At 41.3% G+C, this 26,531-nt stretch overlaps 1 protein-coding gene and 1 long non-coding RNA gene across 11 annotated transcripts in view; one reads left to right on the top strand and one right to left on the bottom strand.

Moving 5' to 3' along the window:
* Positions 1-18: 18 nt before the first annotated feature.
* LOC104153148 (uncharacterized) overlaps positions 19-26,531 on the bottom strand; it is a 47,322-nt gene continuing 20,809 nt past the window's right edge. Inside the window, exons 4-9 of one of the 7 annotated variants that reach the window (XR_011140226.1) lie at positions 23,889-24,010; positions 14,393-16,664; positions 12,057-12,252; positions 11,888-11,972; positions 2,280-2,427; positions 19-1,731 (exon numbers count right to left, since the gene is read on the bottom strand). This is a non-coding gene — a long non-coding RNA (uncharacterized lncRNA). Of the gene's footprint in view, positions 1,732-2,279; positions 2,428-11,663; positions 11,973-12,056; positions 12,253-14,392; positions 16,665-22,148; positions 22,214-23,888; positions 24,011-26,531 lie in introns of those variants that run through there. The other 6 variants (XR_011140225.1, XR_011140228.1, XR_011140230.1 and 3 more) reach the window with 6 other exon arrangements.
* On the top strand, positions 4,289-22,089 carry IL22RA2 (interleukin 22 receptor subunit alpha 2). Of its 4 annotated transcripts, none has more exons than XM_068938462.1 (7): positions 4,289-6,073; positions 7,422-7,509; positions 8,997-9,147; positions 9,927-10,105; positions 11,364-11,533; positions 11,617-11,657; positions 21,888-22,089. In XM_068938462.1, exons 1-7 carry the CDS (start codon positions 5,969-5,971, stop codon positions 21,934-21,936), a joined length of 783 nt encoding a protein of 260 aa, XP_068794563.1. In that variant the 5' UTR covers positions 4,289-5,968; the 3' UTR covers positions 21,937-22,089. The 4 variants fall into 4 exon arrangements, with proteins under 4 accessions (XP_068794563.1, XP_068794562.1, XP_068794561.1 ...); XM_068938461.1 differs by lacking the exon at positions 21,888-22,089 and adding an exon at positions 11,961-12,100 and having other exon boundaries at positions 4,703-6,073; XM_068938460.1 differs by lacking the exons at positions 11,617-11,657; positions 21,888-22,089 and adding an exon at positions 11,961-12,116 and having other exon boundaries at positions 4,759-6,073.

Below are 26,531 nucleotides of genomic sequence, written 5' to 3'. Positions count from 1 at the left end.
TTTACTAAAAATGAATAGAAAATGCTGTTTGTGATATATACATGTGGAATTGTATATAGCCAGTTGCTGTGCCTTACTTACCAGATGTATTAGCATGTAGAAGAATGAGTTTTAAAGTAAGGCTGTTTCTCATTTGTTTTTGAGAGATCCTCTGGGTGAGATACCACTCATTATAGTCAGTGGTAAAAACCTCCCATTGTCCTTCAGGACGTGATTGCGTCCCTTTGTTTTGAAAGAGATGTCTCTCCCCTATAGATGTGAGGTTGTACCTTTGCTGTGCCCCAGCAGATGATCGTGTAGAAGGATGGGGGCTTACACACTGATTCTGGCTAGGTCATTAGCTTTGCAACTTCTTAGTCAAGTAGTTACCTTCACAGTACTGATGCAGCAGGGAATAACTTGAGTCCAATTCTAATGCCTGAGCCTGGGGACTGTCCTTACATTCCGCTGAAAAATTACTGACAAAGATTAACACAATTTGAATGGATTAATTCCTACAAAGCAAGAACAGCTGAGCTTCCTTGAAACTTACTGATCTGTTTATTTGAAATTTAAATGATTGGAAAAGACCTAATGTTAACTTCTTATTTGTGAACATGTGCATTTTAATGTGGATCTTGGAAATTTGCCATGCTACATTTGCCCAAAATAATTTAGAGTATCAGTGGAAGAGTTTTGGTTTGACTTGCCTGTCAAACCTATAATGTGCAATCTGAAGATATTTTCTACTTCTATTTAACATGTTTAGTCCAAATTCCTGCTTTCCAGTAGCTTCTTAAAATTGTGAATAGTGCTGTCTCTGGGCTGATTCCAGTAAGAGCAGTAATACCTTAAGAAGTCAAACTGTCAGAAGTGGCTGTACGGATTACACAGTGTAGTAACCAGTGAAGTAACTTGAATTTATAAAATGCATTAATTACTATATTTTTTAAACATTTCAGAAATTTTAGTAATGGATTAGCAATTTTTTTTATTAACCCATTATGAATTACTTGTTTATAGTTAAAATTGTTCTCTCTCCTGAGAGTTTTTTTTTATTTCCATTTGTACACAGCTCTCACCCTTGTTTTCTGACTAACTCATTTGTGCAATTGGGCAATGAAATGACCAGGTAGCTGCCTGGGCTGAAAAAGTATTTTTTCATTTATTTTGTGGCAAAGAAGTTTTTTCTTTTTTGTCCCTACTGTCCAGACACAGCTTTATATATGTGTGTGTGTATTAATATAAAATATATATTGCACACAGAGCAAACCATGAGCCAACAACCCACATGGTTCTGACAGCCAACTCAGCATATCTTCTGCAAAATTAATCCTGCAGTTGTCAGATATTTGCGGTATTTATGGAATAGAACAGTAAGCAGCAAGGTAAATTGTAACCCAGCCTTTTCTTGCACTGACATCTCTTGAGTAGATTCTATAAGGTTGCTCAGAGAAACCCTATCCCTTCAAAAGTATCTTTCCCCAAAAAACAGATGTGTAGAAAATGTTTAGACTGAAAATACAGACTGAGAAAAATGAAAATCTGAAACAGTGTATTCTGTTCCTGCAGGTGTTTTTGTTGTATTTTTGTTTTGTTTTGCAAGTTTATAGCAGCTTATTTAGGTGTGGGAAGGGTGGAGGGCATGTGAAGTCCCATCCCAAGAGTCAGGGAGCGTGCCTGGTGTGGTTGTTTCTGCTGCCAGATTTGATGAGAGTTGAGGCTTGTGTCAACAGCAGCTGCGTTTGTGACCTGCAGCAAACAGGAGTAAACGTGAGGTACTTTCACAGGTAAGCATGGGTTGCAAGAGCTTGCCAGAATGGCTGCAAGAAGGTGCCAGCACCCAGAGAGAGGAAAAGAGGCAGAGAGCACCTCTGCTGCTGCTCACAGGGGAGCAGGATACCTCCATGGGATGACCTGAGCAGCAGGGAATAGATCCGCAGAGCAGCCGCCACTGCCAAGTGCGTTGATCTCCAGGAATCGATCCATGTTCCCCCTGCTTGTCCTTACGAAGTTTTAGGTTACAGTTTTTATTTTGTTCACTGTCTTAGGAAGAATGGAGAAACCTGCCCTTTTATCAGGAACTAGCATAGTACCTTCTCCTCCCTAAAATCTATTTGAATCCAAGTTGGAACAACTTGGGTGATTAATTAATGAGAATGACTTTCACTTTATCAACTGCTTCCAGGCTGTGCAGCAACATTAGCAGCTTTATTTGGGATGTGCCAAATTTTACTTTCTGTAAGAAAATATGGAACAAAGGTTTTTGGCAAATAAGTAAGTATTAGGGGGTAACCTACCTTTTTCTGGTTAAATGGTCACAGTGCAGTCAAATGCAAACTAACAGCTCTGAGAGCTGTGAAAACCAGTTATGCTGAAAGATGCTGTCCTGAAAAGCTGATCTCTCTCGTTCCTGAGCAATGCTAGAAAACTGCATCAACACAGTATCTGCATGACATGATTGAAAAGAAAAAGTAACATTACAATATGTTTTAAAAATTCGATAGTAATTTGAATACAACGGTAGTAAAATTAATACTAGCACACAGAGTCTAGTTCTAGAGTTTATGTTCCTCAGAGGCTATGGAAATGTTAGTGAGAATTCAAAAGGCAATCACAAAACTGGTCCACAGACTGGAAGGTGTGATGCTTACAAACGTGACTGAAAGGTCACTGGATTTTGATGTACACATGGTAAAGAAAGCAGGGTGGGAGGAGGGAAAGAGATTTTCTGTGAGGATATATCAAGACCTTCTAACTGGAAGTTGAACTTAAGTGCGCTCAGACTTCAGAAGTAAGCCACTTCCTCGTTGTGAGAAGTTACTAATTAGAACAGTTTAGAGAGGGAGTCAGGAGACTGCAGATCACTTAGGGCAGGTACTTTCTGAAAGCTGGGTTTTCATCCAGCTATGAAAGTGGTGGTGGGAGCACTCGGTCGCAGGCTGCTCCTCAGCTTACCAGCTGTTTTGGGCCAGAAAGGACTGGCCGCTGCGTGAGCTAACCTGCAGTGCGGCCTCTGCCCAAGAGGGGTGGGTGTAGTTGAAGCATCAGGCCCTTCCACTGGGGGCACAGCTCATCCACGTGGCTACCTGCTTAGCACCCTCCCCCCACAGCTGGCTTGCCTAGGAAATCCCTGGAGCTTGCCTCTTTCCTGGTTTTATGGTCTGAGGTAGCCAACAGAAGCATTTGCTCCTTCTTTAGCCCGTGCCTTCTTTACAGACGCGGAAGCAGATGTCCCAGTTCCTTCCATCTCGTCTTTCAATATGCTTCTCCAACCCTCTCGTCAATATCCTTTTGTGTGGTGCGTGGTGAGTCAGACCAGCGTGGTCTGTGGTCTGGACCTGGCTATGGTGATCAGTAACACATCATCCCACAAACAGCCTACAGATAACGAGAGCATGGGTCACATCCTACCCACACTGATAATATTTCAGGCATTGCCTGAGCTGCTGCTAGTGCCAGAGTTATCGAGCAGAACAAGCATCTGTCCCACTAGGCGCTGAACCTTCCTTTCTTTACTGTGCTGGCCGACCAAGAAAACATGAGCAGCATTCGCATGGGGTTTATCTGTGGATTTTAGTGCCCAAGTGAGCACTTGCCATGTTTCCTATGCTATTAAAATCAGATAAACGAAACCAAAAAGCAATGGAATATTAGTTCCATGTGTCTCTCAACTGCTGGGTTTTAATCTGCGGATCATTCAGTAAGGAATCCAAAACTTAAAAGGAAAACAATCTTTTCTGAGTAGGCTTAAATTTACTGTACCGGTCCTTAGCAATGGAAAAATTGTACAGCATTGCAAATGAGAAAAGACTAACTGTTTTAAAGAAACTTGTTATTTAAGTAAAATGCTTTGAGCAATTTTTGTATTTGGTCTTACCTAGCATTTCTAATGAACACCAGTGTCAGTTACTAGCGTCCTGGTGCAATTCAGTGTTTCACACTTGGTTAAATAAATATCGTATATGAAATAATTACTTGCTACCCAGTAAATCTTCAGCAACTCTTCATCTTTAGTTACCTTCAAGCTTCTCACTATCAAGGTGCAGTTAAGCATTTGGAATTTCTAATGATAATTTGTAAAATGTTGATCCAAGCCTTTTAACACTGAGCTGAGCAGTTCACACCTGTGGGCAGGAAGTAGTGAACGCCAACACTGTGTAGTGAAAGTCAATCTCACTTCCGTAGCAACTTTTCTGTAATAACTCCTGTGATGCAATATCTCTTCACTGAATGGCAAAAAAAAAAAAAAAAAAAAAAAAGCAAAAAGTCCCCATTGCCCGAATTCTTTTTTTTTTTAAGTAGTGCTTCATTGTCATAGTCACCACTAAGATGGTAAAGGGCTGGCACACATGCTGTACTGGAGGAGGCTGACAGAGCTGAATTTGTTCAGCTGGGTCAGGAGATGGCTTGTCCCTAGTCGCAGTTGTCAACTACACAGAGGGGAGGGTTACGGTATAGAAAAGCCAGAGATAGACTTTTCTCAGAGGCACACAAAAGACAAAAAGGCAACAGTTAAGTTGCCGCAGGGGAATCTCAATTAGACATAAGTGGGAAAAAAAAAAGACAGTGGTTTGCAAAGAAAGTGGTTAAGAGTGAGTGGGATAACACTGCAGTTAGCCCTGCTTTGAGCATTAGGTTGGACCAGATACCCAGAGCCCTCATCCAATGCAAGTTTTTTTATGAATCTGTGCTGGTTGCTTAGAAGGGTAAAAGCCTGAAAGCTGCTGCTACAACTGAGAATATTATTTGGGACCAGAATAACCTGAACTGCCCAGGTTATCCCAGTGTAAAACACCAAACATCGGAAAGATGTGTCCAGCCTCTGCCAGTTACTAGAAGTAGTCTCTGTAAAGCATATTTCTGGACTTTCCTCCCTTCCCTTGTCCTCCCACACCCAGATCCATGCACACAAGTGAAACGTGCCTGCACAGTTATGTCAAATATCAGAGAATCACATCCTGGAAAGCCAAGGTGGTGCTGTCGTAGCAGTTCTGGGGTTAACTTTCCTGCTTGAACAGATGAGAAACAATTTGCTCCAGGAAAAAAAAAATAGATGATGGTATCAAATTGAATGACTCAGGCAGCTTCCAGCATGAATGTACTTGACTTTTACCTCTGTGTAGCAACATGCAAGCCTCAACAGAATGAACTCTGTTTACTCAGCGTTCAGATAGGTTTTTATTCCAGGAAAGGAAAAATTTCTCATGTTCACAGTTCTGCGTGTGTACTGGCAGGAAGTGAGAGGGGATCGCTCTTTTTGTGGGATCTGTGGTATCATCTGTACTACTGTTTCAGTTATTTTTTCACAAGGGTTTGGACTGGAAAAAAAGTAATTTTTTTCCAATGTAACTAGCATGAGCACGGTCATAACTCCTTAGCTCAACTCTGTTGGGTAAAGTAACACATTCCATTTTCTATTTTTTCATAAAATACATTTTAGAGTATTGTTTTTTAAAAGTTCTCATTTCATTAAAATACACAGTATCGCAGTATACATTAGCCTATACATTAGGCTCATCCTCAATTTTTTACAAAAATATGCAATATATACAGTTTATTAAATTCAAGATATATAGTATGTCTGTATATTCCTGTGTACAGCTGGTACTTGTTTGAATATAGCTATTTCTATCACACCAAGCACAATGCACTCAAGAAGCATGACTGAAATTCCTGAGTAAGAAAATGTTAAAGATGATAACAATGTTGGACTACCAGGCATTTCAATAATTTCAAAGTTATGCAAAGAGTTACAACCTACTCTAGACCGCCACACCATTTTACAGATAAAGTGCTATCCGAGTGCAGCGCACAGGTAGCCCAGACTTTTCAAGGGGGTAGGCCTTTCTTTCCCCATTTCCCCATGATGTACAGCACTCTTTTTTTAGATTTGGAAAGAAATGCTGCTGAAGGCTACGGGCAGTCTGACCTTCAGCTCCGTGATCCCCCTTGCCCCGAAGTTTGACTTTCAGATGATTTTGCGGAGATGGAAGGAACTGCCGTCAAGAGCAATTCTGGCAAACCTCCACAGTTCAGAGCCCAGCAATTCACCAGCATGCAGAACACACCAAGGTGTGTGCCTACAATTTCAGTAAGTAAATACTTAGCCTGTGGCAAGCATGACTAAACTTTGATGACATTTCAGTCTGGTGATTGGTTTATAAAAGTTCCTTATTCCCGCACTTGAGCTCATATAACATGATGAAATGCTAATTACATTGGTGTGGGGAACTGCTTAAAGGTCATCGGGTTTTGAAAAATGTGTTTGGGAAATGGATAGATAAAAAATTCCTGGACACTAATGGCAGAGATGCCTTTCTACCTTCTACCTTGATTCCTGGTTTTTGTTTTTGTTTTGTTTTTTTTTCCCCTGTGTTTCTTCTCAGTTCTGTAATCCCCTATACTGGACTAACTAGCTAATTTTCAAAGTTAGACATCTACAGTTTTAATACATCTGCTGCAAATTCAGTCCTTGAATAATGAAGTATACTAGCTCAGCTGAACCAAAAGCCTGTGCCCAACAAATCTGACGGAGGCATACATAAGCCCAGCTCCTTGATTAGATTTTGTCCCGTTTGCCTCGTATAACTGAGTGGTTTTATTTAAAAAATACATTAATTTCAACCAGAACTTGCACTTTTTTTGTGCTGACAGGTGATTTGCTTCCACCTTTTCCCAAGGCACAGGTGATTGTTGGGCAAATTTCTGTTTCTGTGGGCAGAAATATTCTTTCCTGCAAACAGGTAGTTTTCACATTGGTGGATGTTGTTAAATAGCATCATGCTAAATCACACGAAATTTGGGTTGTTTCTGGAGGTGAGCTTTCAAAAGGAGGTTGTGGCCTGAATTCTGATCAGATATAGTGATGTGTGAGTGCCAAGCCACACACAGGCACCCGCGGCAAGGGATGGGAGCCAGGGAAGGACAGGAGGGAAGGTGGCACCCAGCTGCGGCCGGCGGTGAAGTGTTCACCACCAGCAACAGGCTCAGTTGAATTTTTTATACAGCAGAGGAGTGTGAATGGCACCTGCCTACCTCCAGGCAGGTGTTCGCATGCAAGTGCAGCATTTGCAGCCACGGCCCGACTTGCCTGGCAGAGATGGCTTTTGATGCCGAGCCCAGGCGCCTGCTAGTCAGGAGGTCCAGCGTGCACAGGCACATAGATCAGTCACACCACCCCATGCTGAGGACAGTAAGAGCAGATTCTCAGGGTTTTTTTTACAGCTTTGCGGCACACCCCCAGCGGCCAGAACATATGACTCCTGCCAGTCTGAAAGTCCAAAGCAGACTGGCACTTTGGCCCCATAGGCTGGGCTCGCCTCCCTGGGTCAGGGCGCCGCCATGGCCCCCAGCGCCATGGCTTCTACATCTCTCGGGGCATGAAGGCGGATGCGCTCCCTCAGTGTGCCCAGGAATCTCATTTTCTTTCCCTGTCCCAGACGACGTCCTGCCATGAACACCCCGAAAAATGCCACTCTCTGTGCTGCGCTCAAAGACAGGCCCCCAAAGCAGATGCCACCCCCATAGGTAAGTGTTTTACGTTTTTACAGTGAGATTCCTTATATTCTTCAGCTCTGAGTGACTAGCAAGCTAAAAAAAAAAAAAAAGGAAAAAAGAAAAAGAAAAAGACAAAAGCACTTAGCATAGCAAGCAAGCCCCAGAGGAGGGACTCGGCTTGACGAATTTATGGGGCAAAGCTATATTGCCAGGCACAGATCCTTTGGGAATTAGTGCCTAGAAAAGGACCATTTTCATGTTTGTTTGCTTCATAATTAATTCCAAACCTGAGAGTGACCACAGCTGCCAAGAACAAACAATCGCTTATGTTTAATTTAGAGAGACTCAAATGTTTTTCGGCTAAGTTAAAATAAACTAAAGCCAAACCGGGGATTTTGGAAACCTCTAAAAAGAAGGGGAACTCTGGCATGTTTAAACAATTACTTCCTCATGAGACATGCCCAAGAGGAAGAGAGATGCTCTTCAGTCATGGAGCTGCTTTCCTAACATGAGGGGGATCACACTCTCTTCCCTCTGCTTATTGATACACCTGCTTCAGGAGGAGACAATTAGTAAGTAAAGGTTTTTAATTCTTTTCCAGTGTGGGGAAAGGGGTGTTTGGTCTGTTAATGAATCTGGACAAGTGAGTCAAGAAATCTAGGGTATTTTGGTGGGTTTCAAAAGCCCTGTCCTTTCCAAGTTGGTCTGTTTTGTTGTCTTTTAAGTTTCTGAACAGACATTAAAACAAACACGTTGCCCATTGAATTTATTTGTAGCTGTGTTACCGGTCTCAGCTCAACTAGCTCAAGTCTTATCTGGTTCTGTGATACTGCCAGGGATAAAGCTGCAGTAATACAGAGTCATCTTGGTCACTAAATCCTGATACTTTCAGGAGCTGGGTATTCCAGAGAGGTTGTTAACTGATTCTCTCCTCTATAACCACCTCAGTTTGCAAATAGATTAGCTTGAAAATATCCAGTAGTTTTTCCAAGCAGTATAGACTGGAAAAGCAATAAACCTCAGGTTATTTTGTATTAGATAAGAGCCAAAAAACAGGAGTATGGTAACTGTCCTCATGACAAGGAGTTTAGAGGCATGACAACTCTCCCATGAAAAATAGCTATAATCCCTGCAGGTTAACGCTGAGATATGTGGAGGAAAGAGCACTTAACCTAAACTTCTGAGGTAGCTGCTTCTTGCAGGCTCTGTGAATTGATCGGAAGCGTTTCCTTCCTGGGACATCCATAAGCCATCTTTCACAGTAATAAACTCACTGAGGAAAAATAATTAAAAAAACAAAAATAAAAATGTTCTTTTCATAAAACTCACTGTGTTCTGTAACTGCTAGCTCTCGTCATTGCGACTTGGAAAGTTTCAAATATGAGACCCAGGAGATCTAATTTCCCTGCAGTCTGCTAGCCTGAAACCAATTGAGCTGTAGCAATACCCAGCTATTTGAATGTGGAAGAGTGTGTCTGTTATGAACACGCTGCACTCTCATTCCTTATTGTTTGCAGCAATTTTAGTTTTGGAAAATCAAGACCTGCAAGAGTCGATTAAACCACAGAAGGTCGAGTTTCATTCGTTAAACTTCAACAACACTTTGCGCTGGCTGCCTGGGAGAGCCAGCAAGGCACAAGACACTGTCTACTTTGTGCAGTATAAAGTGTAAGTACCCAGGGGAACTCCAGCCTCACATGTAGCCCTGGTCCGCCCCTGCTTAGTATGTTAAAGGGATTTCTCAGGTGACAAAGGCTACTCCTTCCTCACCCAGAGAATACCCGTGCTTTGCTCTGCTCACAGCACTCAATTGTTCACTCATTAATAGCCCATAAAATGCAGCCTAACAGCACAAAGAAGGCTGATAACAAGCATCTCCAGCAGTGTGCTGCGCACCCTCATGGCACGGTAGAACTACAGGAAAATTTAGCCTGGAGGGGACCTCCAGAGGTAAGCTGGACCAAAGCCCTGCTTGAAACAGAGTGAACTCAGTTAGCTGCTGCCACCGCCATGGGAGATTTAAAGCATTTCAGCGGGCCCCATTCCCTACAGCACCAAGTGACTCGAGGGATCCTGGCAACACACCCAAGACCTGCTAGAGACTGACTCTCAGAACTCAATAAAAACTGTCAAAATTCCTGTCTTTGCACACCTGGGTCATCTCCTCTGACCTGAAAACACGTTTGCCTTGGAGGAATTAACTGGCTGAAACAGCCAATCTGTCTGGCTTTGAATATGTCTGCTAAGCCGAAGCTTATCCAACTTTCCCAAGGGACAAATGTGGCTCTGAAAGAGACCTGAAATCAATCTTCCCTGTCATCAAATTGAAGGAGAGTTACTTTCCATAGCAAAACTGTGGTTGCTGAGTTAAAATCAACTGTTAAAAATCCATACAGACTCGGTCAGAGGTGGCGAAAGCTTACACCTTTCCTCCTCTTTCTCCACAGGTACGGGCAGAGCACATGGCAGAACAAAGGAGACTGCTGGGGAATTCATAACCATTTTTGTGACCTAACAAATGAGACTTCTAACGTCCAAGAGCCTTACTATGGCAGAGTAAAAGCTGCTTCAGCTGGAGTTTTTTCCGACTGGAATCTCAGCTGCAGATTCACTCCATGGCGAGAAAGTAAGTACAAACATATGGGGCTGTTTGAGGAAGTAATTAGGTTTTCTGTGGCATGAAATATATCATTTTTGCTCAGGATTTGCAATCATGAATAATCATTTTGTAGCTATAAAACCTTATGCAAAGAAGCTATGAATCAGTGGTCCTCAGGTGAAGTGTTATGATGAAATAATTTTCCCCATATTGAATGCCTACCAACTACAGATAAGTAGTTACTTAGCTGTAATTAGGAGATCAGAAATGCCTGATGCCCTTAACTCAGCCTCCTCCTCAAGGCATGGAACAATACAATGTATTTTCAGCCATTTTCAGAGCTCCTGGAAGGATTGGACACAAGGTGGAAAAAGAAGGAAATATCCTCTTCTTGGGTGGAAAAAGGGAGAAGAAAGCTGAGAGCTGTGTAATCAACGTCTTCTAACATTTATGTATTTTCCTGACCTCAGTGTAACAGAACAGCCACATGCAAAGGTCTGGCGAGTACAGTCATTATAATCTCTTAGGATAGGATAAATTGGAGGGCTGTCAAAATACTGAATAGCACAGGCATGCCTACCACTAAATTGCTGTGTATTAACTAGTTCTCCCTCACTGGCCAACGTATAGTAAGTAGCGTATGAATCAATTCAGGTCCTTTCAAAGCCCTAAACTGCAAACAAACTCGAGTACCCTGTACAGACAAGACTATAAGCTTTGACAAAAAGCCGTATCTTGCAATAGCAACAGACCATCTCGCCCAGTGCTGCATCCTCCTTCAGGAGAGCTGCGGGGAGCACATGCAATCTCCCGGTGTCTTTGGGAGCTGCACACACAACTACACAGGCACTAGTTTCAACCCTCAGCTGTTCTTAACCAAGCAGATTGCAAAAGCCTTGAAAATAATGATTGAGGCTCTTGCCCTTCACATAACCAAAATAGTTCAAATATCTGTTTTATACAGTCCAAGCACACAGATAAATACGAAAAAAAACAGGGCAAAGTATCCACAGCGTTTTACCTGAGTAACCTGCAGTCAGCACCATGGAGCTCTAACAGGGTTCAGAAAAGTTGGCTCAAAGTTAAAGATGCAAACACAGAAACGTCAGCCCCAAAATGTCCCAAGCAGTAACCACTGCAAAGTAAGAATCTACTTCAGCCTTAAATGCAGCATCAGGCCTAGTTGGTATCCTTAACATTAAATGGTTGAATAGTTTTAAATTGTGTTACGCAAAATATTATTCAACAACTATAATCATGTTCATAATTTTGCTTATTTCTTTAGCTATGATAGGACCTCCTTCGGTAAATATGGTTCACAGAAACAAATCCATAATTCTAAAGCTCCAGGCTCCACGTTCTCCTTATAAAAGGAAGAGAGGCAGCAACATACCAATGACAAGTTATTATGATCTGCTATATCAGGTCTTCATAATTAACAACCTGCTAGACGAGGTAAGTGAGCATTCAAATACAAACCCTTTACCCTTGAAAAACTGGAACCAGGACCGTGTGCGCATACCCTTCTGTTTTCACAGCTGAAACAATCCTCCAGGATCGTGAGGGCATCAATGACTGCGTAAGTATTTGAAAATAACTAGGCTTCCTTTTCAGGAATTGAATTTGATTGCACAGAGTTGTAATTCCTCCCTTCCTTACTCTTTCTCAGCAACATAGTATTTTATCTTCTCAGGCCCAGTTAAAACCAGATGGGACAGGAGGGGGTTTGGGGCACTTCTTATGAAAGACAATGTTATTAATGTTGACTTCATACAACTCCATGAGCTGCTCTGCATCCTCAGGCCTTACCACACTGTAGTCACAGATGCACTTGCTAGGGCGATGTTCTTGACTGGTTGTTTTTCTTCCATTCTGTCTGAAGAAACATAGCACCCTGGTGTATGAAGGAGCAGACAAGATTATTAAAATAAAAGATTTGAGGCCTGGCGTCAGCTACTGCATCATGGCAAAAACTTACGTGCCGATGCTGGACCGCAGCAGCGCGTACAGCAGCCGGCAGTGCACAGTGCTGCTGTGACGGGGAGATACTGCTGTGGCAGATGAGTTGCCTGCTGAGGCTCTGGGGGATGCTGGAAGTCAAGAGCCATCTCGTCACCAAAGGGAGATAATGTCCAGAAGGAGGAAAAGAAGCGTTGCATAGAAACTGCTGTTCTCTGTAAGATATGGACAATATTAGCCAGAGTTTTTACATCAGCTCAGCTAGTTTCATATCAGATAAGGAAGATACGGCAAAGAAAATAAGAAGATTGCTGTTGCTAATTATTTGCATTCTGACAAGGTGCTTAGACAGTTACAGTTGCTTTAGAAAATCCCCTGTATATATTGATCAGAAATGCTTCCTTTTTCCCTTTCTTTAAACAGTTATACATAATATTGCTTTCATCAGCTTTTATTGCTGTCAAGTAATAATTAACTGAGAAAATGAATGAACTCCAACTTTGTTAACACGTAATTCTGCTGCAAGCTCTGTATTTCTGTTCAGGGATTTACGAGGTGGATTTATTCCAACAGCAGTTAATGTGCCTGTCTTCCTTTCATGGCCGTTCTTCAGGTGTAATATGTTTAAAATACAAATCAGATATCAAGTTTCATGAATTTCAATGAGCTGAAAGGCAAGAACTAGCTCAATTAGGTAATCTGAAAAGACCGTTTACCTGCCTCAATCACCACACTATCTTGACGCATCATACACCCCACTGAGAGGGATTTACTCTTAATCCTGCCTTGCAGTTGCCAAGGCACAGAGTATATAAAGACCTAAGTCAAAGTTGACTTCAGTGCTATTGGCCTCAGAAAGCTTTGATATGGGTCCTTTTTAGGAGTAACTGGGATAAACTGGAAAAGCATCAAAGTTTGAACCTGCGCTTTTATTTTCAGCTCACTGCCCTAACTGTAAAAGATTTTCTTTCTTCATAGTATGACACATAATGTTGATCCCTCTGTCGATCCCTCCTGAGATGCAGCCAGTGGGTTCAGTCTAAGGAGATAGCTGGGTTTGAGCTAATTCCCGTGCACTGCTAAAGAGCTACCCAGCACTGTAAAATTTCACAAGCGCAGGTTAGAGCTGGACTGCTGAACAACTGGTAGAAGTACAGGAGGGATACAGGAGGATGGCATGCATTGTATTTTCTGTTGAATTTAGTACCATGCAGCTTAAATGTGCGCTCCAGTGGCAACTCTCTTTCTCTTCCTCCAGAGATAACAGTGGAAGATGCTTTCCATCACAAACTCAGATGTAAGTGGATGTCTGTGGTTTAGGATATGGCTAGAATACATATCTGCATGCTTTTTAAATTAACCTTTGCTGCACCAAATGATCTGATTCATCACACTCATTTTAGGCTACACAAAGCACAAGTATTATTTGTATTTTCTATATTACAATTTAAGATAGTATGCATTTGCAAGTATACAGGAAATAGCCTTGTATTATAGTTAAAAAACCGCAAAAAAACACTTCTGAAAATATATCCTTAAGGCTGTTTCTAGGGTTTTTCTATTTTAAGTGTTGAAATTAAAATAAAATATTTAAAATAGAAGTTTCAAAGATTTTATTTCATTTAAAACAAAGGTTGAAATAAAAGTCAAAATTGTCCTTTGTTTAAAATAAAAACTGTACAGTCCAATAGCATATCCTATGCTTACAGTGTCTTCATAGGGCCCTTGATACAACTGTTTCTGATAGTGAAACCAGTATGTGATTAGGCAGGAGCTCACTAAACTGAAATAGAAATTATCTTCTCTTTCAGTCAATGACAGACAGGAAGGGAATAGGGAAGAGACCTTTATTTTAACCAGTGTACAGTAAATGATGAATGAATGCTCACCACTATCTGTGGTTTCTAAGGATCTGATTCCTACTAGTTTTCATCTCACAAGGGAAAAGATTTCCTGGGTAAGGTTTGCATAGATACCACTAAGCTACCACAGGATAGAGAGGATAAATTACTTTTTTAAGTTCTATAAGGTCTGTAAAAAATGAGATGCTAAATACTTATATATATATATCAGTATGTATAATAAGTGTGTGTATATATAGAGAGAGGGAGAAAAATATATGTGTGTGTGTGTGTGAATTAATTAACAGGAAGTTGCCTGATACAAGAGGACAAACAGAGCTCTGGAAAATGCTCTATTACATAATTATTATCCACTTTTCCTTTAATTCACATACACTAAGGCGGCTCAGTCCGGTTTAATGACAGGCCTTGAGTTCATTTAAATTACATCCAAAGCATTTTACGTGTTCTGTCACTAATACTTCACCTGTAGGCAATACTGCTCAAAGCATACCTTGTAGCAGCAGGAACCTGGGAAGAGGCTGTGGCTAAGTGAGTGCTGGTCACTCTTTCTGTTACTAAAATGAGAAAGTACATTACAGATTAAATATTTCTACCATTTGATTATAACATACAATATATCTGAATGACCAGATTTGCAGGCATCTAGCTGTGCCTACACACTAGTTCATAAAATCAGCTTTCCTTCAGGACCCTTCCCTTTTTGCTCCTCTCCCTTTCTTCCTGTTGTTTTACCCTGCCCATATCACCTTTTTCCTTAATTTAAGTAAGTTTCTTTGGGAAAAGAGACTTATTAAATGTTCATCAAGTAGCTAGTGCTGTGATAAATTTCAGATTCTGGCAGATGGTGACAGATCGCAAGAGCTGTGTGGAGTGTGCAATATACAGTATCTGGATGAGCACAACTTGCCCGACCACCTCTGTTCTGCTGGACAGGACCAGAATAAAATCATCCAGGTAGACTATTAAGAAATAGCCTGTCTCGCCTTTGAGCAATGGTGCCTTTACCCACTTGTGGATTATCACAACGTGAAAAAAAGTGTCTGCAGTAATTCAAACTTTCTCAAAGTCTCTTTCCTTAGCATAGCTCATGTTGATGTTGTTAAACAAATATGAAGTTATATTATGGTATCATCTAGTAACCCTGGTCAGGGAGCGGACTCTGACAATGCTGAATACTGCACCTATGTCAGATGCAGAGCATGAAACTGTTTAGGGGTCTAAAATACAGCAGCTGTCATGTTATAGGTCTACAAAGAAGTTGGAAACTTGACAGTTTAACTTGATAAAGTTACACAAAATGTGCAGCACTTACACTGGGACAATGAATAAACGTCCTCAAGTCTTACACTATGTTTACTAACCAGATTTCACTTCCTTAGCAACATTGCAGGCTTACAAAAAGCAGCACTAGAGTTGCAGGAACCACTTCCATTCTGTCATGTGCCATGACACCAGCCCCACAATGTTCTGCAAAAGCCAATTTTCTCTTTCCATTTGAAATGCAAATTTCCATTCAGCTGTGCTCTGAAACGTACTTTTACTGGGGGGCGGTTTGGTAAAATGACTGGTGCTGTATTTTTGCTCCGTGAGCAGCGAGACTGGTATGTTCCCATGACAGGCTCCACTGCACACGCAGGATGTTGGGCTCATGCAGGAAGATGTACTTTGCTGTGGCAGGTCCCGTCTGGGTGATCTGCACCCACAACTTCTAGACACCCCTGCTAATGTTTTAATTCTTAAAAACTATTTCGTTGGTGCCTTACCCTGCACGCTGCCCTGATGTTTATGTCTCCATGAAGGTGGAGTGGAAGAAGAGCCCTCCCCCAGGTTCTGAACTGGAGCAAAGGCTTTCTTGCAGGCAAGTCAGTTTGCAGATACCTGGAAAAGTGAGCTGTGGCCTCCTCCCTTCCCCTCCCCTCCCCTCCCCTTCCCTCCCCTCCCCTCCTCGTGGACACATAGAGCTTGTCTGCTACCTGGCTGGGGCCGGCCCACTGCACTGAGGTGCTGCAACAGCAGTGTGGACGCTACTCAGTGTAGGATGCCTTTACCTTGTGGGGGTGACCCCAACTGCTGGACTGTCTGAGCAGTGCATCTGCTGGTCCCCTCTCAGCCTCGTCTCTGCTGTGAACCATCTACGGACTTCAGAGATGAAACTGGAGAGGGGTTGAGGGGATAGGGACTATCCGACACATACAAACCACAGCAACTTGGGTTTCTGTGACAAATGTCCAGGGTATTCGTCCACAGGCCGGTCCCCAGGCATCTTCACAGCATTTGGAGAGAGGTAATCAGGGTGGGAGTCTAGCTCCTTTGATTCCCCCCCCCCCCCAACAAACACACCTCTCTTTCTGTTGATTATAGAGACAATCTTGCAGGATCAATCTCCCAACATGAAGCATGCCTAAAGCTAATGAGATTACACTCACTGACATGTCAGGCTAGCTGATATTTCTTGCAACAAATTTGCAAGGCCCAGCTCAGAACTCCCTCCCCTTGTTTTTTCAGTCACCCACAGAGCATGTACTTTCTAACAAAGTATCAAATGCTAGCTTATGTTTCAGGAAATAGTGAAAGAAATGCTGGCTTCTGATTCTGTGACATGGGGTGGGGAAGACTAAGCAGTATAACAAAATCAGAGCTTGTGCAACCTTTTCCTCTAAACCCTTGCCTGCTGTGTCACTGGGGAATCTCCACAGTTGCAAGTATGGCCTGTTGCAACAGCTTCATCTGGCCAAATCTCTGTACAGCAACTCAGAACCCTGCTGATGAGAAATAAAGATTGTATCTTTTAGAAATTTGCAGTTATACATCTTTGTCAGTCTGCCATTCAATATGAAGTTCATGCCAGCAGAGCCTATCCTTTTCTTTCATGACCGTGGCTGAATACTGCCTTATTAGTTTGATGGAGTAACAGCTTATTTCTCACTGTAAATGGTTTTAACTTCCTGTTCCACCAGTGCACAGAACTGCAGCATTTAACTATGAGAGATTCAAGAACAGGGCTCCAAGAAAGCTGATAGAGTGACAGCAGTGGACCAGATGCTCCAGTCTTATAAATTAGGAGAAGATTATGCATGGCCAGCTGTACCATATAAATGCCCCGTTTTATATGATGCTATGATCCTCAGTGTTTATCATATGGTCTAGCATCTGGTCAGTCCTGTTCACACCTCCCACATATCTGTTCTGATCAGATGTGGACTTGGGGTCTATTTACATGCGTGACTTGGTCTCGGCTAAGAAATGTTTGCACGGCCCAGTGGTGCTGTGGTATTATGAAATAATACTGCCTTTTGCATCAGATCTAACAGTCGTTATCAAGTATTCCAAACTGCAGGGAATTTATTATAAAAGGGGGTTTTCTATGGATTTTAGTGACATTTTTACTACAATGATCAAAGATATCAATCTGTAAAAGCTGCCTTATAAGAAAAAAGAAAAAAGAAAAAAGAAAAAAGAAAAAAGAAAAAAGAAAAAAGAAAAAAGAAAACCCAAACCCCTGAGAGTTAATTTGCCACAAAGGAAGCAAGACACAAAAAAAGAGTACCTCTGCAGAGAAATAAAAGGAAAGAAATGACACTGGCGTTCACCATGAGTAAACTTCCATTATCCTTTGCAATTTGCGTCAGAATATTTTATGCGGTGTTGCCAAAAGAAAAGCAGAAGCTTGAAAATTTAGTTCCCAGAACAATGCAACCACTTGCCATTGCATTGCAAACCTTACAATGTGTGTTGAGTCTGTTGAAGTCCCATGAGTTATCGTATATAATTTGCAAAATTTGCAAGCAATGAGCAGAGCAGAATTTCTGCAGCAGAAAAGAGGCATGATCACAGGAGGAGGTGAATTCTTTGTTTTCATGTCAATATAGCACTGATATGTCAGTTTGCATTGTTGAAACTGCAGGGACATAATTAGTAAGAACTACAGGATGATCAGAGCAACCTCAGCTTCTGGTGTGTGTGTTCCCTGTTCAGACTGAAATCTGCATGGTGCAATGTGTTGCCTACCTCTGGTCATGGTAAAAATCTGTATCCTAGAGATGGTACTGAACTCTTCTGCTTTCAAAGAAACATTGCCTCACCAAAAGCACTCCAAAAGGCTACTGTTTGGAGTATGAGCTCATGGCTAGAAGTGCTAGATAAAGACTGATTAGAGCTGTTCATTAGAAAAAATTCCTATTCTCCAGAAAATTTGGACTTGGCTTCGCAAAAGTCAAGAGTCTGGAAAATCAAGAACGCTGGTTTTTTGGCCACACAGAAAGGAAACTTTTTCTTGGCTTTTCACTTGAAAAACATGCTGTTATGGAAGATACTTTCATAAATGTTTTTGTTTCAATGAAATTTCAATTTTTCGTTAGAAATATTGGTCTGGAAGTGTTTTCATTGATCTTATTCCTGAAGCAATGCCAGGGCTTAGGAAAAATTAACTGAAGCCTCTCTGCCATTCAGTTTGCTGTCTCCTCTTCACTTTGTCCCCCTGCCTTGTCCCATAATGTATTTGGCTATTGCTGGACCTAGAGAGGGCATGTTTCTGGACACAGCTCCTCAGGTCTTGCATCCACTGATACATGGCTTTTTCCTTGGATCACATCGATTGCATACTTCTAAAATGTCCCATTTCCTACTTCATCTGGATGTAGCAGAACAGTTTTGGCTATCTTCATCAGTTATGGTGAAAAGAACAATATAATGTTCCTTTAGACAGCTGTTGGCAAGTCTGAATTGGTGCTTGCAACTGTCTTTAATGTATAGCAGGTATAAACATTAGAAAAAAAAGTCCTACTCAGTCTAGGCCATTTTGGCCAGTTTGACTTTGATGCATCACCAGTACTATGTTTGTGCACACTAAACGGCTGCACAGCTGCGGTAGCTCTGTCTCCAAGTTTGTGGCTCTTTGCTTCTTTTTAATGATGGTAGCCCTGCTTCCAGAGAAAAGAGGTACACAACCTGGAACGCAACATATAAAATAATAGTTCTCTGTTTGGCTCTGAGTTGGACTTCCTCAACTCAGAGCTGTTCTGCTCAGCTCTTCCCATTGCTTCTGCTGGATACCACCTTCTTATGTTTCAAAACCTGACGACTCACTTTCCATCCTTTTCAGTTCCTCCTGTTCTTTCTATAAATCTGCCTTGTTGTGGCAAACACAATTAAGGAGCAACTATGGAGGAGATGGTGGCTTTTTACGCTCAGGGATGACGTTATACAGACATGCCTTGTTATGCAGCTGAAAGGTTTTAACTCATGTTATACCTTTCTGTAGTTATGGCTTCATTCTTTATGGTATTTATTAGCGTGATAACATCTCAGCAGGAGAGAGAATCAGCTTCTAGAAGCTATTTGGGATTAACATGTAATGAGGTACTACCAAACTGGGATCTCATTCAGATTCTTTTTGCATTCTATTCACATTCACTTTTACAGTTTCATTCTTTTTACTCTATTTTCCAGAAGATCGCTCAAATGTGCATAGCTTTTAATGTCATGTCTTTAAAATCAGATTCCTTTTCTCATGCATTTTAATAATTTGGTTTGCCAGAAAACTATCAACACTTTCATTTTATTCTTTGTGACATTCGACTAATTCCTATGAATTTGACTTTTCCATTATTGTGTCCATATAGCAGTTTATCTGCAATTTTAGTTTTTTTAATTCTTTTCTTTTTTTTTTCTTTTTCTTTCTGTCTTTGTGGGTTCTTCCTCTATAACATGAACAATTTAGTCAAGCTAGAACTAGTTTTGTCTCTAAATCTGGCTCATGAGCCCTTACAATAAAAATAATCTTCCCAGTGTTGCACAGAGGAAGCTGAGATATGCTTATAAGCACAAAGCTTATTAGCATGATCCATGACTGATGACTCTAATGGTGAAATGTACTTTTGGGGGGGAAAAAAAATCAGAGAGAGAAAGAGAATACCCTTCCCAGCAACCAGATGCTCATCTGGGGACCCCTTTGCTTCTCTTCCCAGTGGCCAGCTGGGAAGAGAAGCAAAGGGGTCCCCACATGAGTGTCTTCCTCTGCATGTCCTCTCCAGTGCAGCATGTGGTGAAGCGGAAGACAATGCTGGTGATAAGCTTCATTGTGCTCTTCTCCTCATACTATATATTTTCCACTGGGACCCACTCCAATTCTGTATGGGTTCTTCCCATTTATGATGCTATAAGCAGGGTCATCTAGAGCATGTTGCACAGGATCGCATCCAGACGGGTTTTGAATATCTCCAAGGAAGGAGACTCCACAACCTCTCTGGGCAACCTGTTCCAGTGCTCTGTCACCCTCACAGTCAAGAAGTTTCTCCTCATGTGCAGATGAGACTTCCTGTGTTTTAGTTTGTGCCCATTGCCTCTCACCCTGTCACTGGGCACCGCTGAAAATAGTCTGGCCTCATCCTCTTGACACCCTCCCTTCAGATATTTGTAGGGATTGATGACATCCCCTCTCAGTCTTCTCTCCTCCAAGCTACACAGGCCCAGCTCCCTCAGCCATTCCTCATGAGAGAGGCTCTAGTGCCTTCATCATCTTAGTAGCCCTTCACTGGACTTGCTCCAGGAGCTCCATGTCTCTCTTGTATTAGGGAGCCCAGAATTGGACACAGTACTCCAGGTGCTCTCCAGCCTGTCCTGGTCCCTCTGAAGGCAGCACAACCTTCTGGTGTATCAGCCACTCCTCCCAGTTTTGTAGCATCAGCAAACTTCATCCAGGTCATCGATGACTATGTTGAACAAGACTGGACCCAGTGCTGACCCCTGGGGGACACCGCTAGCTATAGGCCTCCACTAGACTGCGCCGCTGACCACAACCTTCTGAGCCCTGCCATTCACCCAGTTCTCAAGCCACCTCACTGTCCGCTCACCTAACCCACACTTCCTGAGCTTACCTAGGAGGATGTGATGGGAGACAGTGTCAAAAGCCTTGCTGAAGTCCAGGTCGACAACAGCCATTGCTCTCCCCTCATCTACCTAGCCAGTCATCCCACCATAGAAGGCTAGCAGACCGGTTAAGCATGATTTCCCCTTGGTGAATTCTTGCTGACTACTCCTGGTCACCTTCTTGTCCTCCACGTGCTTAGAGATGGCCTCCAGGATGAGCTGTTGCATCACCTTTCCAGGGATGGAGGTGAGGCTGACTGGCCTGTAGTGCCCTGGCTCCTCCTTCTTGCCCTTTTTGAAGGCTGGGGTGACATTGGCTTTCTTCCAGGCCTCAGGCACCTCTCCTGATTGCCATGACCTTTCAAAGAGGATGGAGATCAGCCTAGCAATAACATCCTCCAGCTCCCTCAGCACTCGTGGGTGCATCCCATCAGGGCCCATGAGTCTGTGAATGTCAGGTTTGCCTAAATGATCTCTAACCCAATCCTCCTCAACCAAGGGAAAGCCTTCCTTTCTCTGGACTCTCTCTTGTCTCCAGGATCTGGAATTCCTGAGGGCTGGCCTTAGCAGTAAAGACTGTCGCTGCTGCTCTGCAGAACTTTTCTAATTCTTTAAAGCTTCCATCAGCCTTTTCCAGCTGTTCTTTCCTCAGGTTTGTCTCTCTGATTCCCATTGCACTTGGGGCACAAGTGACTTCATAAGCCTGAAAGTTTGATTTAACAGCCTCCATCCTGTTGTGACTCTTCCTTTTTGCTGATGTCTTTCAAGAGCTTTATTCTTTCCAACAGTGCAATGCTTTTAAGAGTTTTATAGCAGTCTTGAAACAATATGTTTGTGAGCTATTAAACAAATCTAACGTCCCAGAACAAGTAACGTCAAGAAAATACATGTTCATCTGTCTTTGCAGTTTCATTTGCCCTCCTAAGGAAAACGATTTTTTGCTGGAATTTCTTCTGCTTTTTTGGAGCATTCTGGAGAGTCAGGCAATGAGAATGAAGGTTGCAGGTTTTCCTCCAGTTCTCTTTCAACTGAGTTGAAACTTTCTGAACTTTCTGAGTTCACTGTTCCACTGGCTTGCCCAAGGCTGGTCAGCTAACCTTCTAAATTTGCTATTGCAGAAATCCCCAAAAGCTGAAACATTGGTGCAGTTCTACAATTCAGTATTAAAAGGTACGTTTTATAAAGTATCTTGCTAGCTACGTCTATCTTTTTGAGTCTCTGGGTATAAGAAAAGCATGAAGGATTCGGTTGTTTAATTGTTAAAGTGTGATTCCATATTCAGTGGAAGAAGACCTTCTTACTCAAAACTATTCTAATAGAACAAAGAAAAATTACATTTTTGCCACAAAAATTTGCAATGAATAAAGAGACTTTATTACCTAATGATTGTCTGTAATGTGTAACCTAATTCCAGGAGGGTAGCAAGACATCTCTCAGGAACGGTCTGTAGGAGAAACTCTCAACTAATTTGTTGTGATTGTACATAATTAATATAAAGCAAAAATCTTCCATGCTAAAAGTACCATATTACCTAATATCTATTAGCTGTTGTTGAGTAAATAAAGACAATCCTTCTGGTTAGGAATGGTCAGAATTTGAAATGTTTTTTGAGGCATTTGATTTTTATGAAACCTAGTTTCTATCTCAGTTCGAAGCAAAATGAAATATTTTAAAATTTTCCACCCAACAAAAATTGCCATGAAATTAATTTTGAAAATGTCATTCAATTTTTGATCTTTCCTAGTTTTATATTTTTAATTTTAACCTGACTTTACGAACTCAGTGCACTTTGTGTGTCTATTATTTGGCATGAGACCTTATCTGATAGGATCACAACATACAACCAGAATGTTCGATTTTAGTAATAGTCTATGCAAATATTCAATGTTTAATTCAAGAAAATAATGTTTTATTTCCTCAGTCAAATGAAATTTCTTACTAGTGTTATAAGGAAACAATCTAATATGTTGCTGTTCATATTTTGAAGAAGCAGCTCTTTAAGGTATAATGCTACTGTATCTGGAAAACTGAGAAGAAAACTATTTGTTATTGAAATTGTTATATATCATTGCACAGCAGTAGCTGTAAAAGCACTATCCTATGAAGTATTCTAATTTGAAATTACAGTGAAATATTAGTGAGGTTTAAAAAATCATAAATATCAAAATGATATTTTAATTCTGAAATGAAATCTTTTCTTTACAAAATGAAATAGCAAAACAAGCATTTGTGATGTTTCTTGGAAATCAGTATGAGAAATAAGTTCTACCAGAATAACATTTTCTGCAAGACATTAATTTAATGACAATTTTCCAATTGCTCAACTTGCAGTTACAGCAGTTAGCACAATAGCTGTTCATATTCGTCATGTTCCTACTTTTAAAAACAACCATGTCTACTTGAAGAGTGGGGTGCTCAAAGTGTGACGCTTTTGGGCTGCATTTTGTCAGTATTGTGGATGTTTAGGCAACTGCGTGTCAGTGTCTCCACTGCCTTAAAAAAGAGCATATTTAAAAAATAAAAAAGTCTGTATGTGATGGAGCCCTTTCAGAAATTCCCTTTTCGAACTTTCTGTGTAAGCATCAAAGCTAGACCTTCCCATTTTTTCCCATCTCAAGCCAAAATTCTGACAGAAATGTCTGCGTGAGCTGGGACTTCATGGATTTTGCTGCACTGGCGAGAAAAAAAAAAAGAAAAGAAACAACAAAGCCCAAGAAATGTCTGCTGTGTAACCACAGGGGTCCAGAGAGCTTACTAAAGTTTATATGTAGTAAACTGAATATTAACTCTCCACTCTGCATTTCAGCCAGCTTCAGCTTAGCCAGTGAGTAACGCACAATGCAGTGTACTCTCATAAACAATTATGATTAAAAACATCTGCTAATGTTCACAATCCAGTTCAAATGTCACTGCTAGTATTTTTAATGCAGTTCAAGACTTGAGCAAGTCAAAGACTTGCCAGTGGGCCAAAACAAGGGGCTGGTAGCTTTACACTCAAATCCCTAGGGCAACCTGCAAGCAAGCACAAAAGAACATGGAAACCAGCTGCTTATATTAAGAAATATACTGTATTAATAGTAACATTTTTCTTAGGCAGAAGCAGGTTTTGAGGCACTTACCAAGATGTTCTGTGGATTGTGTCCTAGTAGCCTTGAAGAGTTGCAAGTTGGTTGCAAGTTGATGCAGACATGCTCCCTGAGTGAAGGTCAGCCAGTCCAGCAGGTCAAAGTCCTACAACATCCTTGTCATAGGGAAAACACAGAATTGCCCAGCTCTATTAGTGGCTATGTAGGAGAAAAGAGAGATTCACATGTCCCTTAAGGTCCTCTTGCACTGGCTATTCTTATTCAAGGGGCTGCATATTATAACCCCCAGGAGGAATTCACCCCATGCAGTAAAAACAACTTCTAGCTAAGGACTGAGCAGGTAGCAGTCAGTGGTACTGGACATACTGGATGCGGCAGAAAGCCAGTCTAGGATGATCCCAGCTACATGAGAGAGCCTGTGCAGCACAAGCAGGAACAGACTCCTCACTTGCTATAAGCTGTGCCAAAATCTAAACCAGCTTTCACAATCTGATATGCCACAAAACAGACCATTGGTATTTACTTGCCTAAAGATAGCATCTTACCCATGGTCCATGTAAAAACATCAGATGTGAGTGTCTCACTGGCATAGTAAAAACTAGAATTGTTTGCTAAAGATAGCTGTAATTTCAAGAATACAAGAAAAAAAATCAAACCTCAGTCACAGGTGGAAATCCTTTGTATTTGCTGAGCCCCTATAACTTGGCTTGAGCTGTGCATGGAAAAAGTGCCTTTCAGAACCGAGACTTTACTGAATGTTTGCACTCCCTTTTTTATTTGTTCAAAGAAAATCATGAAAAAGCTGGGAATGAAACAAATTCAAGTAGTTTTTTCTTCCTGAAATGACTCTGCATTTGTTTTCTTGGGAGAAATACATTTCTACTCAGTGCACATAGATATTTCTCTACAGATGGAAAAAAACAAGGCAGAAAAGAACAACAGAAAAATCCCAAATCCCAGGGCAACATTTTCCAAAAAAACTCCCAGAGAACTATAGAGAAGAGTGGCTGAACAATGCATGGGACTATACTGACATATTGTGGCAAGACAGTAGCAATGCAATGCCTTAATCACTTCTGCTACGACCACAAGCTACTTTTTATTATTGCTATTGGTCATGTCTTAAAACAAAAACCCAAAGGTGAGATGTCAGATTTAGAGACCACACTGAACAAGCAAGTTCTGTACATTGTTCTTGTAAAATTTGCTTTTGGTCATGTGTGATACTGTGAGGGTTTGCTTTTGCTTTTGCTTTAGATTCCCTCTGATTTGAGGACAGAGACATGGAACCTGCCAAATTACAAAAGCAAGAATTCATGACTTGTTCCTTCCAATTTTTGTGATGATAGTATCTGGAACAACTGAGGTGTTTCCACATGTTAGCATAGTGAAAACTCTCATCTATTTGCAGAAAGGAAGAACAGATTGTCTCCCTGTCTGAAAAGCCAGAAATGAAAATCCAACATCCCATGCTGCAAGGGTGTGTTTGGAGACTTCCAAATTCTGAGGTTTTAGCCAGTAAGAAAGTTCTTTGTTTTCTAAAGAATCATCCCCAAATGACTCACTTGAATAATCTCTCTCAGATCTCTGTTGTTTCAGGAAAGAAGTTCAGAAACTGTGCCATGAGACAAGACTTGTTCAGAGGAAAAAGCGCTTGCACCAAAAGAATTTCCAGAACTGTAGCAATGAATAAACTGTCTGAATTTTAAGTCCCGGACATGATGACCAAAGTCAATTCAGCCTTTGTATCTCAGCCTTCAGAATTCAGGATCTCAGGCTGAAGAATTCCAGCCTTTCAAATAAGCCAGCTAGAAAACATATTATAAATGATCATTGTATATCTCTCTTTCCAGTGTGCTTTGACCAATAGGTGCAAAAAAAACTCACTAACCCCCACCTCTGCCTTCCTAGCCAGTGCCACAGGCAGTTCATAATAAAACATTGTCATCTGCCTCTAATGATTTCAGGTACTAAATTTGCCTCTAGCATAAACTCAGAAAGCCTTTCAATTCCATAGAATCACAAGAATTAGATTTAGTGCCAGAGACCTATAATTCATGCTAATTGGGGAAAACAGTTGGGCTGGGGGGTAAAGGATGATGTGAACGATATCATTGTTATCATGATGTGAATGAAATCGCTGTTATCAGTCACTGTTTTACCACCCAATCAGTTGCACAAACTAGATTTTTGTAGGGTTACTCAATGTCCTTTTCTTTCCAGACTAAGAGAAAGGTTTGGACCATGGAGCCTCTTTGTATGACCACAAAGACCACTGTCATTTAAACAGCAACTCAGCTCATGGAGCTATTTTTTTCTAGGCAAGTTTTGTGAATAACCCATTATTGAGAAACTACTGACTTCAATGGGACGTACGCACCTGAACACCTCTAGTTTCAGAGCACCTCTAAAATTTATCTTTGCAATATTCCTCTGAAATACCGAAGGGCTCTAATCTGATCTATATTTAGGGGAGTTAAAGGGACTTAAACATCCCAAATATCTTTGAACTAAGTGATTTGCTAAGATTATATGGAAAGATATGAGAGGGGGAAGGAAACCAGACCTTATTTTCTCTGGTCTGAGGACCTCAGTACTAGATTGTTCTGATACCGCTTTATTGGTCTATTACTTAAAATCACTCCATCTCCCTTTAAAGTAACCCACCTTTATAAA

Source organism: Struthio camelus, chromosome 3 (genome assembly GCF_040807025.1).
Source record: "Struthio camelus isolate bStrCam1 chromosome 3, bStrCam1.hap1, whole genome shotgun sequence".
NCBI classification, from domain to species: Eukaryota; Metazoa; Chordata; class Aves; order Struthioniformes; family Struthionidae; genus Struthio; species Struthio camelus.
This window is presented reverse-complemented; position numbering and strand designations above follow the sequence as displayed.

Bases quoted from the DNA above. Each gene is read 5' to 3' on its own strand.
- IL22RA2 (XM_068938460.1), top strand. From the start codon at position 5,969: ATGGAAGGAACTGCCGTCAAGAGCAATTCTGGCAAACCTCCACAGTTC. The intron at 6,074-7,421 runs GTAAGTAAATAC...TCCCTGTCCCAG, and splicing joins GGTGTGTGCCTACAATTTCA to ACGACGTCCTGCCATGAACA. The intron at 7,510-8,996 runs GTAAGTGTTTTA...TATTGTTTGCAG, and splicing joins AGCAGATGCCACCCCCATAG to CAATTTTAGTTTTGGAAAAT.